Consider the following 18,343-nt stretch of genomic DNA (forward strand, 5'->3'; position numbering starts at 1 on the left):
TCTAGAGGCTGGCGTTCTCCACAGCAACCATCCATGCTTGGCCACAGACAGCCTTGCCTGGTCATAAGAAGAGTGATCAGCCATTAGTGGGAGAGATGTCAGGAAAACATGAGATGGACTAACACCTGCTACTGTGGAAAAGCTGCTATTAACTACAGGGGTTGGACAATGAAACCGAAACACCTGGTTTTAGACCACAATAATTTATTAGTGTGGTGTAGGGCCTCCTTTTGCGGCCAATACAGTGTAAATTCGTCTTGGGAATGACATATACAAGTCCTGCACAGTGGTCAGAGGGATTTTAAGCCATTCTTCTTGCAGGATAGTGGCCAGGTCACTACGTGATACTGGTGGAGGAAAACGTTTCCTGACTCGCTCCTCCAAAACACCCCAAAGTGGCTCAATAATATTTAGATCTGGTGCCTGTGGAGGCCATGGGAGATGTTCAACTTCACTTTCATGTTCATCAAATCAATCTTTCAAAAGTCTTGCTGTGTGTGTATTGGTGCATTGTCATCCTGATACACGGCACCGCCTTCAGGATACAATGTTTGAACCATTGGATGCACATGGTCCTCAAGAATGGTTCGGTAGTCCTTGGCAGTGACGCGCCCATCTAGCACAAGTATTGGGCCAAGGGAATGCCATGATATGGCAGCCCAAACCATCACTGATCCAACCCCATGCTTTATTCTGGGCATGCAACAGTCTGGGTGGTATGCTTCTTTGGGGCTTCTCCACACCATAACTCTCCGGATGTGGGGAAAACAGTAAAGGTGGATTCATCAGAGAACAATACATGTTTCACATTGTCCACAGCCCAAGATATGCGCTCCTTGCACCATTGAAACCGATGTTTGGCATTGGCATGAGTGACCAAAGGTTTGGTTATAGCAGCCCGGCCGTGTATATTGACCCTGTGGAGCTCCCGACGGACAGTTCTGGTGGAAACAGGAGAGTTGAGGTGCACATTTAATTCTGCCGTGATTTGGGCAGCCGTGGTTTTATGTTTTTTGGATACAATCCGGGTTAGCACCCGAACATCCCTTTCAGACAGCTTCCTCTTGCGTCCACAGTTAATCCTGTTGGATGTGGTTTGTCCTTCTTGGTGGTATGCTGACATTACCCTGGATACCGTGGCTCTTGATACATCACAAAGACTTGCTGTCTTGGTCACAGATGCGCCAGCAAGACGTGCACCAACAATTTGTCCTCTTTTGAACTCTAGTATGTCACCCATAATGTTGTGTGCATTTCAATATTTTGAGCAAAACTGTGCTCTTACCCTGCTAATTGAACCTTCACACTCTGCTCTTACTGGTGCAATGTGCAATCAATAAAGACTGGCTACCAGGCTGGTCCAATTTAGCCATGAAACCTCCCACACTAAAATGACAGGTGTTTCAGTTTCATTGTCCAACACCTGTATTTCACTGCACTTATGGGATTCAATGAGCTGTCTCTGGTAAAAATGAATGATCTGAAATTCACACCAGATGCCATAATAAAGTAATCCACAAATGCAAAGAAATCAAAATAAGGTAACCTTAAATTAAGTTTTGTAAAATAAAATGGCACAGGGAATAAGTGGTCAGCACTCTCACTAAAATGTATTCAGTACTTATTACAAAAGCCTTTTTTGCTACAACTTCAGGATTTTCTGAATCAAAAAAATAATCACACACATTGATCAGGTGTGAGTTTACCCATTATTCCACAATAACTCCAATTCTAGAAAGCTGAAGCAGCTTTATTTTCTTTATCCTAATTTAAGAATCATTAGTTCAGTGTTTAGGATCACCGTCTTGCTGAAAAACCAAGAATGTTTTAGTGCATTTTTCCATTAATGCCCCCCCCCCTGTAATGCTCAATGGAACATTTAGAAGTCTAGAAGTCCATCTGTAACCATGCAATCGGTTTGGTTTGTAAAATGATGGCTGCAGAGTTTTTGAGGGAGATTTTTGGGTTTTACCCATCAAAAGATGCTTCTTATGTTGTGCATGAAAAAACTTTTAATGTGTACAAATCTCTGACATTTTGGTATATGTAGTCCAACTGACATGCATATTTCTTTTTTTTTTTTACTGTCAGTATGGTCACTTACTGACGTCACATTGTTTATACATCTTGTAATTATTCTCAAAAACCTTTTTCCTTCTTTTGTTTTCGTGTATTTTCAATTGTCCCACGACAGATCTTTGTAGAGGTAAATATGGAGTTTCTGGATAATAAAAAACAACAATTTGCTCTTGTATGTCATAGTTTTTCCAGAGATCTGGATTGGATTTGAGGCATCTGAACCATTTGGTCATAACGAATCTGTACAATCCAGTGAATCCAGACCAGGATTTAGCTCCAAGCTCATTAGTGTCCACAGGAGCTTTAGTGTCTTCACTACAGCATGGTGATTAGCAGATATGCTTCTTCAGTCTTCCTTCCTCCACCACAAGCAGGTGCTCACAAAAACATTTATCTGCACAATCTCCACCTCATGGTCTACGTATTATATGTTGTAACCTTTGTGTGACCTACATTGTAATCCTGGATAAGTTGGGTTTACCATGAAAATCTAAATATTATTAATAGAAATGTTTGAAGAAAGAACTTTTTAAAAAGTATGTTAATTCAGTTAAAGTTCTTAAGACATTTATTATATCAAATTATAAGGTAGATCTTCTTGAAATATTGTGTAATAAGAGGTTATTTGAAAAACTATTACACTATTTGTAGATTCAAAACAATTTCTTGTTTGTGACTATTTTAAAGTGAATATTTCTTTGTTTGCTATCTTATAAAGATTTTGCATTTTTAAATTAAAAGCAAAAAAATAACTTTTTGTTGTTGTTTTTGTCAGTTTGGATGTTGACATCACTTAAAAACAGGGGCAGACTGGGACTAAGTCAGCTCTGTAATGTTTTCCACTTTTTAGATGTGTAATAACCAACAAGATTGTCCAAATATCTGCCTAGATCCATAAATCACTATATACATTGTGAGATTTATTAGACATTTTGCTGCAAACACCCTATGTTAAGACAAACGATGGAACAAACCAATTTATGATGTGATTAATTCTTATATTTTATTTGTATTTTTTAATGCTGCCCCAATAGAAAACTCATATATTTTGTATCAGTTCAACTACAGCTCACCACAGAAATATGAAAGAGAAGACAGAGAACAAACAAGACTCAGAGGCAAACAGCCTTAAGCTGATTTTCTTTAACCCTTTTGGTTAAAAAAATCTACATTCCTCAAATTGCATTCTTTGGCCCTATTACGGCGTTTTCCGGGTTTAATCTGAACACATGCCTTCTGTGTAGCTGTAGAAATTAATTACCTGTTGCAACAAGGATTGCAGGTAAGATTTAAAACTTTTTACATTACAGTCATGCAAATCCAGCTAGAAAGCTACACAAAGAGGTCCGAGAGGTTTCTATCGCTGCCTGGACACTTACCTGTAACTGTAGCCCAGCTGTAATGTCCTCTGTGGTCTAACCCTCAGGTTCAGCCTTGCTCATCAGGTTAAACCACTGGGAGAATCAGTGATTTGACTGATCTCTACATCACTGCTCCTGTTGACAGTTACATGTCAGTAAAAAGACTGTGTGCATTTTTTCCTCTAGGATTATTTAAATGTACTTTAATAAAAACAAAGAAACCTTCCTATAAGGCTTGTCCTTATTTTTAGATCATATTTTATTTACCTATTTAAATTGAATTAATTGTGTTAATTATTTGTATTGTTCCTGTGTTTGTAACTTTTTTGTTGCTGTATTTTCAAACAGGTCTCTTAAAAATATATAAATAAATATAAATTAAAATGTTCACATTTTTAAGCCAATATTTTAAGAACATTATGACTTTCCCTCCAACTTCCCTCTTATTTATTTACAACTGGTTCTCTCATTCTAATTGTTTTTATACTTTTAAGCTTTTATTGCTTCAGCCTTCAAATAACGGTAAACAGGAGCAGGGACACTTTGTTTATTGGTCAAAGTTTCTACTTGTTCTGACTGTGTTGTGATTACTGAGACTCCAATAAAGGGGCGGCAACTTGCAACGAAAATATACAGAAAATACATGGTCAGGCCTTTAGTCAACCACTGCCAACTACCTTAAAAGAGCAAATACTGTTGGTGTATCTAGATGCCACCCATGCAATGCCTTTTGTTCTACAATACAGAATAAGCTAATGTTTTTTATGCATTTCATTCATTATTATATATTTGTATGTGTGTTTGATTCTGGTGCTAAGCTATCAGCTTCTTTTGTTAGCTTTAACTGCTAACAGCTAAGGACACGTGCTTGCTGCCAAATAATATTTACCCAGAAAGGTTTAGTTTTCAATCCAGTAAATAATATTTCCCCAACATTATTTTACTAAATTTGATAACTAAGTAAACACCATTAAGCCCCATTTCTCCAGAAAGATTTGGCTCTTTTCCAAAATATTCCCTTAAATATTTTACCATTTCCTTAATAATATTTTTTTAAATATTATTTTAATAAGTAAAGGTAGCTAATGAGACACCATTAAGAATTAGTCATCCAGAAGGTTGGTTTTATTCAGCAGATCATTCTTTAAAACATTATTTTATAAAAATATTATTTTATCTGATCTTGCATTGTGAATGGTTGTTTGAAGGCATACCAATCATTGCCTAAGTTAGTTCCAAGACTAACTTAACTTCATTTCCAGATTCTTCAAGATAATCCTTGGTTCTCAAACATAAATAATATTGCATGGTAATATTGCATCACTCTTTTGGTCACGGTTTCAATCATCTTTAATCAACTTGTTTATATTGTACATAGTCTTCCTTATTCTTTAATTCTGCTTGGTAGTTTAGTTGGATTGTTTTAGCATAGTAAAGAGTTTGTTAATTGAAATATGTTTGACTTTGAGTTGACTTATTTTTGTTAATAAATTCTTGTATTTTAAGAAATTGTGTGAATTCATTCCATATATGTGCAGAGTTTATGCTGTTCAATAATGTCAGAGCTTGGCTCACCCTTTTGATTTTTTCCTAATACCATCGCCTTACTGGGCTGTTATTCACAGGACAACCCTTAACAGACTGAAATATTATTTGATAAAATATTAAATTATTAATATTAAATAATATATTCAGATTCATAGTCACAACAACAATCAAGGCCCCCGATGTTCTTCGAACAAACCCCAAACCTCATGGAGGAAGACATTTAAAATTTTATATTCATTACAAACTTACATTATGCCCCTAGAAACATTTTAGTTTAATATGTGTACATAGAAAAGCAAGTAGATTTTCACATTCTATCTGTATTTAATAAAATCCCAGTCTGCATCATAAATCTGGTACTATCAATGTACATATGTACATTATACACATGCAGGTGGTTAGTGATTGTTCTCTAATTAAATGAAACTGAGCAAACAATAGGTCTGAAATATGTGGCTGAACAAGCAAAAGTGAAACTGAATGAATGAATGACATAATTAGGAAAACAAACAACACAAACTCTGAGATCTTTACTTGAAATGATTACAACAAAGCTTGGCTCATTTGCAAAACTGTATCTAAGGAAACCCAGCGGATTGCATAGATTCATCCAGAAGGTCACAAAAAACCCAGAACATGTAAGGCTCTGCAGGTCTCACTGCCTCAGTTAAGGTCAGTGTTCACGATCCAACAAGAAAGAGAAACTGGGCAAAATTGGCGCCCATGGGAAAGTTCCAAGGTCAAACCCACTGCTGAGCAAAAAGAACACAAATGCTCATCTCACATTTCCCAAACAAATATCTCGATGTTCCCTAAGACTTTTGGGGAAAATATTCTGAAGTCTGATGAAAGTGGAACTTTTTAGAAGATTTGTGTAATGTTACATCTGGTGTAAAACTAACAAAGGAGTTTAGAAAAAGGATATGAAGATAGTGAAACATGGCACAGGGATCGTTTTAGACTACTTGGTTGCACCAGGATAATAAAAAACTGACTCGAATGAATGGAACTATAAGTTCTGCTCTCTACTAGAAAATCCAGAACACCAGACCTTCAGTTTGTGACCTTAAGCCATCAACTCCAGATCAAGTGAAACGACTGTTGTTTTCTGTTGCTTTTTAATCCACATTCATTCAAAATCCCAGTTTAGTCTGAGAACTGGAATAGTATGTATTATATTATTAGAATTTTGAATAACTTAAAAATGATGCAAGTGTCATATGGAGATTCAAATATTTCTGGGAGTCTCCAGTGCCTCAGGATCCCAATAAAGTCTCTTTCTGGACATTTTAATTCTCAAGCAACATTTTCCAAGATATAGTATCTGCGCAGCTGTTGTGAGAAATATCTGTTCTGTGTTCCTATACGGAAGCTTGTTATTATTCAAGCAACAACCGCCTTATAACAGAAAGAAACATGTGAGATCCTAACAAAAGGAAACCCACCCCGGTCATGTTTTATTGTACATATTTCACTCCGTTCCATTGTTCGTGTAACACCGGAAGTCAGATATCAACGAACTATGTTAAAATATGTCCGTATTTTTGTCGTACAGGCAAATGATTCGCAAGAAAGTCAAATGCTAATATCGTTGCTCACCAGGTTGTGAAGAATAAAATGAAACTGTTTAAAAAATGTTAAGCTGCAAAGTCATTTCCGTTTCCAGACTAGTTTTCTTATGACACATCCTTTAAGACAACAGGAAGGGTAAAATCACACTTCGAAGAGGATGATGCCTTTCTATTATCGGTTGGTTTTTATGATGTTCCCTGCATTTTTTCCTGCTTTCAAAATATGAACAAGACGTTTAGGTCAAAGACGTTGCATTTATGTATTAAATAATTAAATGCAATTTGCATGGTGGCTAGCTCTTAGAAGCTAGGAAGCAATGGGACGTGGACAATATAATTAGTTGGGCAGGTTAGCTTATTGGTAGCTAACTCAGCTATGCCGTGTACTGACTAAACCCGAAAAGTAGTGAAGAAAAGCTTGCTGCAACTTACAGGTTGGTGGAAATTTTAAGCTTACATCTATTGCAATTAAATTGATTGTAGTGACGATGAGTAATGGAGGACCCATGATGATTATTTTTGCTCATTGTTTGTCTCGATGTTAAACATCTCTAACTTGCTATTTGTTTAGTGTTGCTGAAAACGTTTATGTTCAACAAAGTTTTTCATACACAGAAGCATTATCACTATCAGGGTGATCCAATTTGTTGCAGTTTTATTCAGAACTGACGTTACGCTAAGCGACTATTACCTCCCAGGGGACGAGGCTGTCAGCTGCATCATGAAGGGATGGGATAGCTTGTATCCTGGAGGCTGCTTAAAGCCCAGTTTAGAATAGTCTAGTTTATTGTCTCTGATGACTCTACAGGTCCTTCTCAAAATATTAGCATATTGTGATAAAGTTCATTATTTTCCATAATGTCATGATGAAAATTTAACATTCATATATTTTAAATTCATTGCACACTAACTGAGATATTTCAGGTCTTTTATTGTCTTAATACGGATGATTGTGGCATACAGCTCATGAAAACCCAAAATTCATATCTCACAAAATTAGCATATAATTAAAAGGGTCTCTAAACGAGCTATGAACCTAATCATCTGAATCAACGGGTTAACTCTAAACACCTGCAAAAGATTCCTGAGGCCTTTAAAACTCCCAGCCTGGTTCATCACTCAAAACACCAATCATTCGTAAGACTGCCGACCTGACTGCTGTCCAGAAGGCCACTATTGACACCAGAAATTTCTGAACGAATAGGCTGTTCCCAGAGTGCTGTATCAAGGCACCTCAGTGGGAAGTCTGTGGGAAGGAAAAAGTGTGGCAGAAAACGCTGCACAACGAGAAGAGGTGACTGGACCCTGAGGAAGATTGTGGAGAAGGGCCGATTCCAGACCTTGGGGGACCTGCGGAAGCAGTGGACTGAGTCTGGAGTAGAAACATCCAGAGTCACCGTGCACAGGCGTGTGCAGGAAATGGGCTACAGGTGCTGCATTCCCCAGGTCAAGCCACTTTTGAACCAGAAACAGCAGCAGAAGCGCCTGACCTGGGCTACAGAGAAGCAGCACTGGACTGTTGCTCAGTGGTCCAAAGTACTTTTTTCGGATGAAAGCAAATTCTGCATGTCATTCGGAAATCAAGGTGCCAGAGTCTGGAGGAAGACTGGGGAGAAGGAAATGCCAAAATGCCAGAAGTCCAGTGTCAAGTACCCACAGTCAGTGATGGTCTGGGGTGCCGTGTCAGCTGCTGGTGTTGGTCCACTGTGTTTTATCAATGGCAGGGTCAATGCAGCTAGCTATCAGGAGATTTTGGAGCACTTCATGCTTCCATCTGCTGAAAAGCTTTATGGAGATGAAGATTTCATTTTTCAGCACGACCTGGCACCTGCTCACAGTGCCAAAACCACTGGTAAATGGTTTACTGACCATGGTATCACTGTGCTCAATTGGCCTGCCAACTCTCCTGACCTGAACCCCATAGAGAATCTGTGGGATATTGTGAAGAGAACGTTGAGAGACTCAAGACCCAACACTCTGGATGAGCTAAAGGCCGCTATCGAAGCATCCTGGGCCTCCATAAGACCTCAGCAGTGCCACAGGCTGATTGCCTCCATGCCACGCCGCATTGAAGCAGTCATTTCTGCAAAAGGATTCCCGACCAAGTATTGAGTGCATAACTGTACATGATTATTTGAAGGTTGACGTTTTTTGTATTAAAAACACTTTTCTTTTAATGGTCGGATGAAATATGCTAATTTTGTGAGATAGGAATTTTGGGTTTTCATGAGCTGTATGCCAAAATCATCCGTATTAAGACAATAAAAGACCTGAAATATTTCAGTTAGTGTGCAATGAATCTAAAATATATGAATGTTAAATTTTCATCATGACATTATGGAAAATGAACTTTATCACAATATGCTAATATTTTGAGAAGGACCTGTAGATGTCAGCTTGGACATCAGGACTGTACGGAACCTTGGGTTGAATGTTGGGAATTTAAAGATAAATGTACATGCATCAGTCATTGAAATATATTCATTTGTGTCCATTCTTTTTACAGAATGGAATTATCACACCATTAATACAGTCAGCCATCTTCTACCGCTTCTGCCATCGCGGGGAAGCTGGTGCCTATCTCCAGCAGTCTATGGGCGGGAGGCGGGGTACACCCTGGACAGGTCACCAGTCCATTGCAGGGACAACTTATAAAACTTGACAAAATTTGATGCCCAAGTTCAGCTAATCTAAATCACACAATGTTCGATGTTATACAGGCTAATTCATCTAAACCATTGATCCTTTACTTTGTTCCTTCTTTCTTTCTTTTTGGCAGAATTCGGAGTTAAATTTGTTTCCTGCCATAAACACAGCTTTTTAAGTAGAGTTGACAATTTGTCAATTTAATTTTGAATCATCATCTTGCTGAAACATCCTGTTGGTGTCTAGGTCTTAACCACAGCTGCTGATTTGATATGCAGGTGCAGAATTTGGAAGTAGTCATAATTTTCTGTATACCATGCAACTGCTGGCAAAATTGTCCCAAGGAGTGATGCTGCCACCATCATGCTTGACAGTTGGTTCTGTGCTCTTTGGTTTGAAAGCCTTACCTCAACTTCTCTAATTCTACTTTCTGTCATTGTGGACAGATGGCTCAATCTAATCTTTCTGGTCATAAACCTTTTCTACAAAAGTGCAGTGTCACCATAAATTAAACAAAGTAATGCATCTCTCCGGCCTTTATTAGAGATGGGAATCACGTGACACCTCGTGTGACACATTCGGCCCTTTTATTATTATCTAAATAAATCAATTGCGAGACAACTCCTTAATGATGCATCACAAAACCCATCTAAATACAAAGTGAAAAGTTAAAGCCCAGGATTCATTTCTTTATTTTATTAACTTACCCAGGTGCATGTGCCATCAATTCTGTAAAACACCCAAATAGTTAAAAATTACATTACACCAAAAGGTTACTGGTGAGATTTTATCATCAGCTCTCTGTCAGGTTTTCCTACTTCATGAGTTCAAAGGTGTTTGGGGAAGGGAAACTTGATTCTAGGACCTTAATGAATTTATTAGCTGTAGCTATGGCATATCAGGGCTTGCTGTTCATGTGAACTGCTTTCTTCTGCATCTTGTGACAAGTCCTGTGTTTGCAAGCAGTCAGAGAAATTTGTGGTTTTCAAGCCTTCAACTTGGGAAAAATGTTCAAATATTTCTTGAAAATACACATAGTGTTCTATTAAATTTATGAATTAAATTCAGAGAAATGTAGTCATTTGCAAAAGCTTTTAAACTCATAGAATTTTCACAAATTGTCATTTTACAACCACAAACCTCATTGTATTTTAATGAGATTTTATCTAATATTGTTAAAAACATAAAGCATAAAGCATCGTGCTGCATAGTTTAGTTTATTTGCACCAGGCAATGTTAGTTTGTTAGTTATAGACAGAGAATACATTATTTAAATATTCCAAAAAATAACATACTAGAACAATCCCTGTTCAGTTGATAATAAATTAGTTTAATACATTAATATGAAACACATACAAACCCCACATCCAGAAATATGAATAATACTTGAAATAAAATGCATAAATAGTTACAAAAGTCACAATCACAACTCTTCAATTAAATGCAGTTTTAGATTATTTTTAAAGTGAGAAAAATCACTCCAAAATATTGCTCCCCTGTATCAGACTAAGAGGTCTTGGTGACCTCTGCTGGACTAATATTTAGGAGGATGGAGAGCTGAACTCTGGCTAGCTGAGTAAGAATGAATCTGCACATTTGACTTGAACTAAGCACCAGTTATGGTTTAGTGGTTAATGGTTTTGTGTGGGTTAATGCACCATTCCTGGTGGAAACACTGTAGCTCCAAGTTCCCATCAACTCTGAGCAGCTTTCCTGTCCCTGCTGAAAAACAGCATCCACACAGCATGATGCTGCCACCAACATGTTTGACTATGAGGTGGTGTGTTCAGGGTGATGTGCAGTGTTAGTTTTCATCAGTACTTAGTGTTTTGCACGTAGTCAAAAAAAGAAAAAAACCCATGCAGCCTACAGAGAACCTACTTTTATGTGTGTGTTGCGTCTCCTACATGACTTGTGGCAAACTGCAGACATGAGTTCTTCTGGGTTCTAATGTGATTCTGCTCTCGTGGCCAGCCATTCAGTGTAGGTGGATGTCCTGCAGGTTTGCAGTTGGTCCATCCTCGTTCCATTTTCAGATGATAGATTGAACAGAGCTGTGTGAGATGTTCTGTAATCTGAATGGGCTTTAATATTTCTTCATAGCTTTATCCTTGACCTTCTGCTGTGTTCCCTGTTCTTAATGGGCGTGTTTCCACTATGGGTTCTTGAATGCTTTTTATTCAGCTTCAATTCAAAAACACTTTATTAATCCCAAAGGGAAATTAAATGTTGTTATAGCTCATATTATGAAGGTTTCCTCAAAGAGCCGTTGTAGATGCTGATGGCTGTGGGCAGGAAGGATCTCCTGTAGCGTCCGTCTTACAGCACATCTGAAGAAGCCTCTGACAGAAGACACTCTGTTGTTGTAGGACAGTCTCATGAAGAGGATGCTCGGGGTTCTCCATAATGTTCTTCATTTTATGAAGAATCCGTCTTTCCACAATGATCTCCAGAGGTTCCAGAGGAGTCCCCAGAACAGAGCCAGCCTTCTTTATCAGCTTGTTGAGCTTTTTTAAGTCCCTGGCTCTGATGCTGCTTCCCCAGCAGATGATAGTAGAAGAGATCATACTTTCCACAACAGACTTATAGAAGATATGCAGCATCTTGCTGCAAACACCAAAGGACCTAAGCTTCCTCAAGAAGTACAGTCTGCTCTGTCCCTTCTTGTAGATGACTTCACAGTTGCATCTCCACTCCAGTCTGTTGTCCAGGTGAACACCAAGGTATTTATACTCCTCCTCCACTTCTTCTCCCATGATGGAAATAGTTTTTGACTTATTCCGGTTTCTCTTAAAATCTACAATCATCTCCTTTGTTTTAGTCACGTTCAAAATGAGATGATTGTTTCCACACCATGCCACAAAGCGGTCCACCACCTTCCTGTACTCAGCTTCTTGTCCATCTCAGATCCACCTCACGACTGCAGAATCATCCGAGTATTTCTGCAGATGACAGGAGTCTGTCTTGTACTGGAAGTCTGAGGTGTACAGAGTGAAAAGGAATGGTGAGAGTACAGTCCCCTGTGGTGCTCTTGTGCTGCTGACTACCTGGTTAGACTCACAACCCTTCAGTCTCACAAACTGTGGTCTGTTTGTCAGGTAGTCTTTGATCCAGGAGATTTTTGAGGCCTCCACCTGAGTCTTCTGGTTGATGAGCTTGTTCCTGAACTGAACCTATTGAAGAATGTGTTAAGTTGATTCAGAGCTTAGCATCCCATAAACTTGTAATTTACCTGAGGTGTTTGTTGTCTGCATTTCTGTTAATCTTAGATCGTTTCATAGCAGTTATGTTTTAATATATGATGCAGCATGTCTGCCCCATTCAAGATGCAATATGTGACAGATCATCAAACCTCCCTAGCAGGACTGTTTTGGACCCAGTTTTGTGAGATCTGGCTCTGGTTTGAGCAAAGAAAACCACAGAGGGGAAAAACTATCCTCTAAACCTTTGGGGTTTCCTGAAAAGCTCCCCATGCTGTTTGTTCACTAATGTTCAGTAACAAACTTCAGGCCTTCACAGAACAGCTGCATTTGTACTGAAATGTTCTCCATTTGCTAGTTAATTAGGTACACTCTGAAGGCAATTAATTTTATTATTTAGGTAGGGTTATCTGAGTATAAAAGGCTGAATAAAGATTTTTTTTATTTGTGATTGATTTTGAATCCATATCATTTTCCTTCCAGTTCATAATTGTGTTGGGTTTTGTGTTTGCCGATTACATGAAATGCAATTCAAATAAAGGTTGCGTTTGTAATGTGACAATAGTTGAGAAAGTTGAAAGGTTATGGATATTTTGACTTCATGTTGTATTCTAGATATTTAATACATTTGTAGAGCAATTCAGCTCCAAAGCTGAACATTCAAATTTCAGAATTCTGTTCTCTTATTGGTTTCAATTTTAAAAAAGCCACAACCTTTTAAATTTTAGCATTTTCTATTTTAGTGAAAATAAATGTTCCTTTAGTCCTAGCAGACATGTTGCTGAAAGGCATTCTTTGGAATCTTTGAAGGACCTTGCATTGCTCTTGCAGGTGTTGCTGGTCATGTACCCATGGACAGAACGGCCTTTGAGGGGTGGCTGGAGTCAGTCTCTGCCACTTTCCTTTCTCTTAATGACCAGCAGCGCAACCAGTGTCTGGATCAGCTCATATCTCTGAGCGGCGCTGCCCAGCTCCGTCACCTGTCTAATGGCCTGGAGACGCTGCTGAAACGGGACTTCCTGCGCCTCCTTCCTCTTGAGCTGGCCTTCTACCTTCTGCGGTGGCTGGATCCTCAGACCCTGCTCACCTGCTGTTTGGTCTGCAAACAATGGAATAAGGTAAAGATCGTGCTCTCTCACCCATGTTGTGGAAGTATTGAGACCTTTTGGTTTTGTTATGGGGCTGGTCCCTATCACCAGTCTGAAGCAGGGTATACAACGACCAGGTTGCTGGTCCATCACAGTAAATTGAGCAATAACATTGAATTACAATATAGCTTTTGTACAATTTATTCTGGTTCATCATCAAAGTTTTTAAAATTTAGCTTCATACTGTAAAATCACACTTTGACCACTAGATGGTGGCAAAGTTCTTCCATTACTGTGTTTGGAATAGCATCATAGGGCGTTAGGGTTGGGGTTGCATTAAAGCTGCAGCAGGTAATTTTAGTAAAAACGTGTCACTATATCCTGACAGTACAACGTTAGATGGATGATCTGTGAAAAAAATCAATCTCCTCTGTCTCCTCCCAGTAGTCCTACTGCCATTTACAGAAATAAAGTGCTTCCTGTCAGAAACAAGCAATCAGAGCCAGGAGGAATGACTTAGTAGTGTCAATCACGTTGGTGTACACGCTGCTCACAACGTGTCCCCGGCACAGCGTGTATCGTTGTTATAGTTAAAGACTGCTGGTGGGATGCAGCTGTGCTAATGGCGGAGAAAACAACCTAACGTTACAGGAAATCTGCCAACTTCTTGAGTGGCATCTGCCCAGAAATCAAAGACAAGTAAACCGAAGAAGACCGATGACTAAAAGCAAGCTGCTCGTTGACGGCAGGCTCCACTGTGGGGAAGGAGTTGTGGAGGGAGGGCTGTAGCACAGCAAACAGCAAGAGGGAGGGACCTGTAAGGTGTGCTGGTTCAAATTTTCAGGCTAAGTCCAGGTTTTCTCAGAACTCCCTACTGCAGCTTTAAGGTTCAAAAGCAGTTTGAGGCGAATCCATGACAGTGATCTAAACGGGGTTAAGATGTGAGAAAACAGTCACAGTTTTTATCAACAGCAACATGAAACCAGACCAGAAACATATTAAAGCCACAAATAATACAGTTCAACACTAGTAATATAATATTTACATAGAATTGTAAGGAAATCTGTTAAAAATAACCTTAGTTGAATTATCTGTGACTTATTTTAAAGCAAATTTACTCACTGTAACAAGTAATAAAGCTGTTTAGGTGTCTGTCTTGTCTGTAGGTGATAAGCTCATGCACAGAGGTGTGGCAGAGTGTGTGTCGGGAACTAGGCTGGCGAATCGATGAATCCATTCAGGATGCAACCCACTGGAAGGGGGTCTACTTAAAGGCTAAACTGCGTATGATACAGCTGAAGGACCAGGAGGCCTTTGAGACATCATCACTGATTGGTCACAGCGCCCGGGTATACGCCCTGTATTATAAGGATGGCCTACTCTGCACAGGTACGCTGTGGCTTTGATTTACTGTTCTTCAATTCAAAAATACTTTATTCATCCCAAAGGGAAATTAAATGTTGCTGTAACTCATTATGAAGGTTTCTTCAAAGAGCCGTTGTAGATGCTGATGGTTGTGGGCAGGAAGGATCTCCTGTTGAGGTCTGTCTTACAGCAGATCTGAAGAAGCCTCTGACTTAAGACACTCAGTCAGAGAACCCTGAGCACTCAGGATGCTCAGGGTTCTCCATAATGTTCTTCATTTTATGAAGAATCCTTCTTTGTACAATGATCTCCAGAGGTTCCAGAGGAGTCCCCAGAACAGAACCAGCCTTTTTTATCAGTTTTGAGCTTCTGGCTGTATGATTCCCACATGTCACTGCTTGTAGTAGCAATCTATGCCTCCTTTTTTCCCCAGGGTCTGATGACCTTTCTGCCAAATTATGGGATGTGCGAACCGGACAGTGCATTTATGGAATCCAGACACACACGTGTGCCACTGTAAAATTTGATGAACAGAAGCTGGTGACCGGGTCCTTTGATAACACTATTGCATGCTGGGAATGGAGCACAGGGGCTAAAATCCAGCAGTTTCGGGGCCACACAGGAGCCGGTCAGTATAAATACTTTGTAAATGTCCATCTAGATGTCAGTTTACTTTTCTACTTTTTGAGGTCGTCGAGGATAAAATTTACCTACTTCTGAAAACAGTTATAAAAATATCTGCTGTGTTTACTGTGTGTGTGTGTGTGTAGTCTTCAGTGTGGACTACAACGATGAACTGGATGTGCTGGTCAGTGGTTCTGCAGATTTTACAGTAAAGGTCTGGTCTCTGTCTGCTGGTGCCTGTCTCAACACTCTGACTGGACACACCGAGTGGGTCACTAAGGTTGAATTGTGTTAATATACTAAGGCATCATATTCTGTTTTGTTGTTGGTACCTTTGACCCTCACGGCTTGTTCTTCTTCTGGTGTCATCTCCCATCAGGTCATATTGCAGAGGAGTGAAGTAGAATCGATGGTACACAGTCCTGGCGATTATATCCTGTTAAGTGCTGATAAATATGAAATCAAGGTAAAGTTCTCTCCCAACCACAAATCGTGTTTTCATTCGGTGAGAAAGTAGCAAACTTCCTTCATGTCAATTAAAGATTTCTGGGTTTCTCATCATTTGTGAGCAGCTACACCTCAAAGCTTCACAGAATGAAACAAAGTACTGTGCTTGCTCTGCAGGTTTGGCCTTTAGGCAGAGAAATCAACTGTAAGTGTTTGAAGACACTGTCTGTGTCAGAGGACCGCAGCATCAGCCTCCAGCCTCGTCTGCAGTTTGATGGACGTCACATTGTCTGCAGCTCTGACCTCGGTGTTTATCAGTGGGACTTTTCCAGTTTTGAAATTCTCAGGTAAAATGGTCTGAACATCACGTTGGGTTTACTGGAGAGCACCTACAGATAAACAAATAATGGCTATGATTAGGAAGAACACATCAATGATGCTCCAACTCTACAGGCTTCTCTGTTTTCCTTTTCTCAGAGTAATAAAGATGGAGGACCCAGCCAATCTGTCCCTGCTAAGCTTCGGGGAGGTGTTTGCGCTCCTCTTTGACAACTGCTTCCTGTATGTCATGGACCTGAGGACAGAGTCTATCTCAGGCCGCTGGCCTCTGCCAGCCTACAGAAAATCAAAACGCGGATCCAGCTTCCTGGCAGGTGTTACTTCCTGGTTGAATGGCCTGGATGGAGGCAATGATTCTGGACTGGTCTTCGCCACCAGCATGCCCGACCATAGCATTCACTTAGTTCTATGGAAGGAGAATGGGTAGTAAAACAGTGAGGTCACATTGTGGACATTTGGCCTGTGAGCTCCCACCACGTTCTCTAAAATATAAAACTGCCAAGAAAGATCATCCATGGACCAAAGCATGTTGTCTTCACCTGTTTTTTCCTCATCATTCAAGTCCTCTAGATCTTTACATGAACATTATCCGATGGAAACTGAAGGCCAGCTAAGAACTGAGGTGAAGTGGTTACTTTTGTGCAAGAAATGAATCAGGGCCTGTTTAGAAAAACTTCCATGAAGCCAAACGACAATGACCAAGAAAGCAGAAAAAACATTCTGGTAACCTAAACATCACTACGTTCTGTAATATACTGTAAATGTGTAAAAATACAGGATTAATGCAGTTTTGCTCTTTGCCAGTGAGAACATCTGTAGCTGACTATGGTTGCCATGTCTGTCACTGAGCTGACTCCATGAACAGGAGCAGGGTTGCCTTAAACACACCAGTGTTAAAGAGGACCGCGTTTGTTTTCAGACGGTGACGTATGAAGACACGAAGGTTTTTGAAGTTCACACCAGGTGTTGTACCGACAGCGGAGGAGTGGTGCGGTGTACCATGTAAAACACTGTAACGCAACTCTGTTTATCTTAAGGATATCTGGTTTAAATGTGACGTGCCTTTCAGTTCGTTTCGATAGCTCCAGCAGACTCCAGTTAGGAAGTGACTGTAGGATTTTTCATATTCACACAGACACCTGTACATTTATGGCTATATTCTGCATATTTCTTGCTCAGTTTTTTTGAATGGACTGTGTTAAACTCATTGTGAAAGGCCACAGAAAAGAAAGTGGTTCTGAATGAATTTAGTTGGGTCAAACAATTCTTTTTGAATTGGTTATTTAAATGTAACACCACCTCAATAGTTTACAGTAGTCTTTAAATTGACCTGATCGTCCCTTCAGCACTTAAATCAGGTAATCAAAACAAGTGTGACTTGTATGTATGATAAGACTTAAGAAGCAAGGTAAACTGTTGGAAATATTTCTAGGTTTAATATATTTACTTCTAAGTACGTAGTGTTTAAGTTTTGTCACACAATGTTTGAGTCACCTTATATCTGCTTCATTCTTTCCAATAAAAATAGTAGTAAAAGTCATTTTTCCATGTCTCTGTGGTTTTGCTCTGCCCACCAACACATTAATGCAGCTACTGTACCCTTGGGTCCAGAGATATATGCATATCATAGCCAACATTTTAGTGCCTTCTACCGAGGGGGTTCTGTTCTGACCAGGAGGATGTTTCACACATGCTTTGATATAGGAATAGAGTGCAATACAAGGTTTTTGGATAATATACCTTAAAGATAAATTACATGTAAGATTTTAGAACTTTGACTATTTCTCCTCATACATGTTTAGGACAGGATTCTTTACAGGTATGAAATGGAAGTATGAAGGAATGAAACAGCAACGCACTGGAACAACATGGTGCAAACTGGTGAAGGGGTGAGCTGACCTGGAGTTGTTGCAAAGTGTGGCTTTACATTGATAACTTTTAACCAACACATTTTACATAATCGACCAACCTAGACTGTAATGTGTTATATTTAGGACTGAACAACAGTATGTCATTGAATTATTTTGAAATGAATATAATTTGGACATAACTGGTTTCCGAACAACTGCCTATGC

General features: G+C 39.4%; 1 protein-coding gene across 4 annotated transcripts; it reads left to right on the top strand.

Moving 5' to 3' along the window:
- Window positions 1–6,596: 6,596 nt before the first annotated feature.
- Window positions 6,597–17,808, top strand: fbxw2 (F-box and WD repeat domain containing 2). Of its 4 annotated transcripts, XR_007039436.1 has the most exons (10): window positions 6,700–6,993; window positions 9,066–9,183; window positions 13,237–13,523; window positions 14,660–14,882; window positions 15,292–15,486; window positions 15,629–15,762; window positions 15,862–15,948; window positions 16,107–16,276; window positions 16,407–16,991; window positions 17,073–17,808. XR_007039436.1 is itself a non-coding variant. In XM_047373608.1 (9 exons), exons 2-9 carry the CDS (start codon window positions 9,153–9,155, stop codon window positions 16,693–16,695), a joined length of 1,416 nt encoding a protein of 471 aa, XP_047229564.1. In that variant the 5' UTR covers window positions 6,700–6,993; window positions 9,066–9,152; the 3' UTR covers window positions 16,696–17,808. The 4 variants fall into 4 exon arrangements, 3 of the variants coding, with proteins under 3 accessions (XP_047229566.1, XP_047229564.1, XP_047229565.1); XM_047373608.1 differs by having other exon boundaries at window positions 16,407–17,808; XM_047373610.1 differs by lacking the exon at window positions 9,066–9,183 and having other exon boundaries at window positions 6,597–6,737; window positions 16,407–17,808.
- Window positions 17,809–18,343: the final 535 nt, after the last annotated feature.

The sequence above is a fragment of the Girardinichthys multiradiatus genome, chromosome 8 (genome assembly GCF_021462225.1).
Source record: "Girardinichthys multiradiatus isolate DD_20200921_A chromosome 8, DD_fGirMul_XY1, whole genome shotgun sequence".
Lineage (NCBI taxonomy): Eukaryota > Metazoa > Chordata > Actinopteri > Cyprinodontiformes > Goodeidae > Girardinichthys > Girardinichthys multiradiatus.

What these genes read in the sequence shown, in the direction of transcription:
- fbxw2 (XM_047373608.1), top strand. Translation starts at nt 9,153, where the DNA reads ATGGGCGGGAGGCGGGGTACACCCTGGACAG. An exon ending in GCGGGGTACACCCTGGACAG is followed by an intron (nt 9,184 to 13,236) that starts GTCACCAGTCCA and finishes TTGCTCTTGCAG; the next exon opens with GTGTTGCTGGTCATGTACCC. An exon ending in ACACCGAGTGGGTCACTAAG is followed by an intron (nt 15,763 to 15,861) that starts GTTGAATTGTGT and finishes ATCTCCCATCAG; the next exon opens with GTCATATTGCAGAGGAGTGA.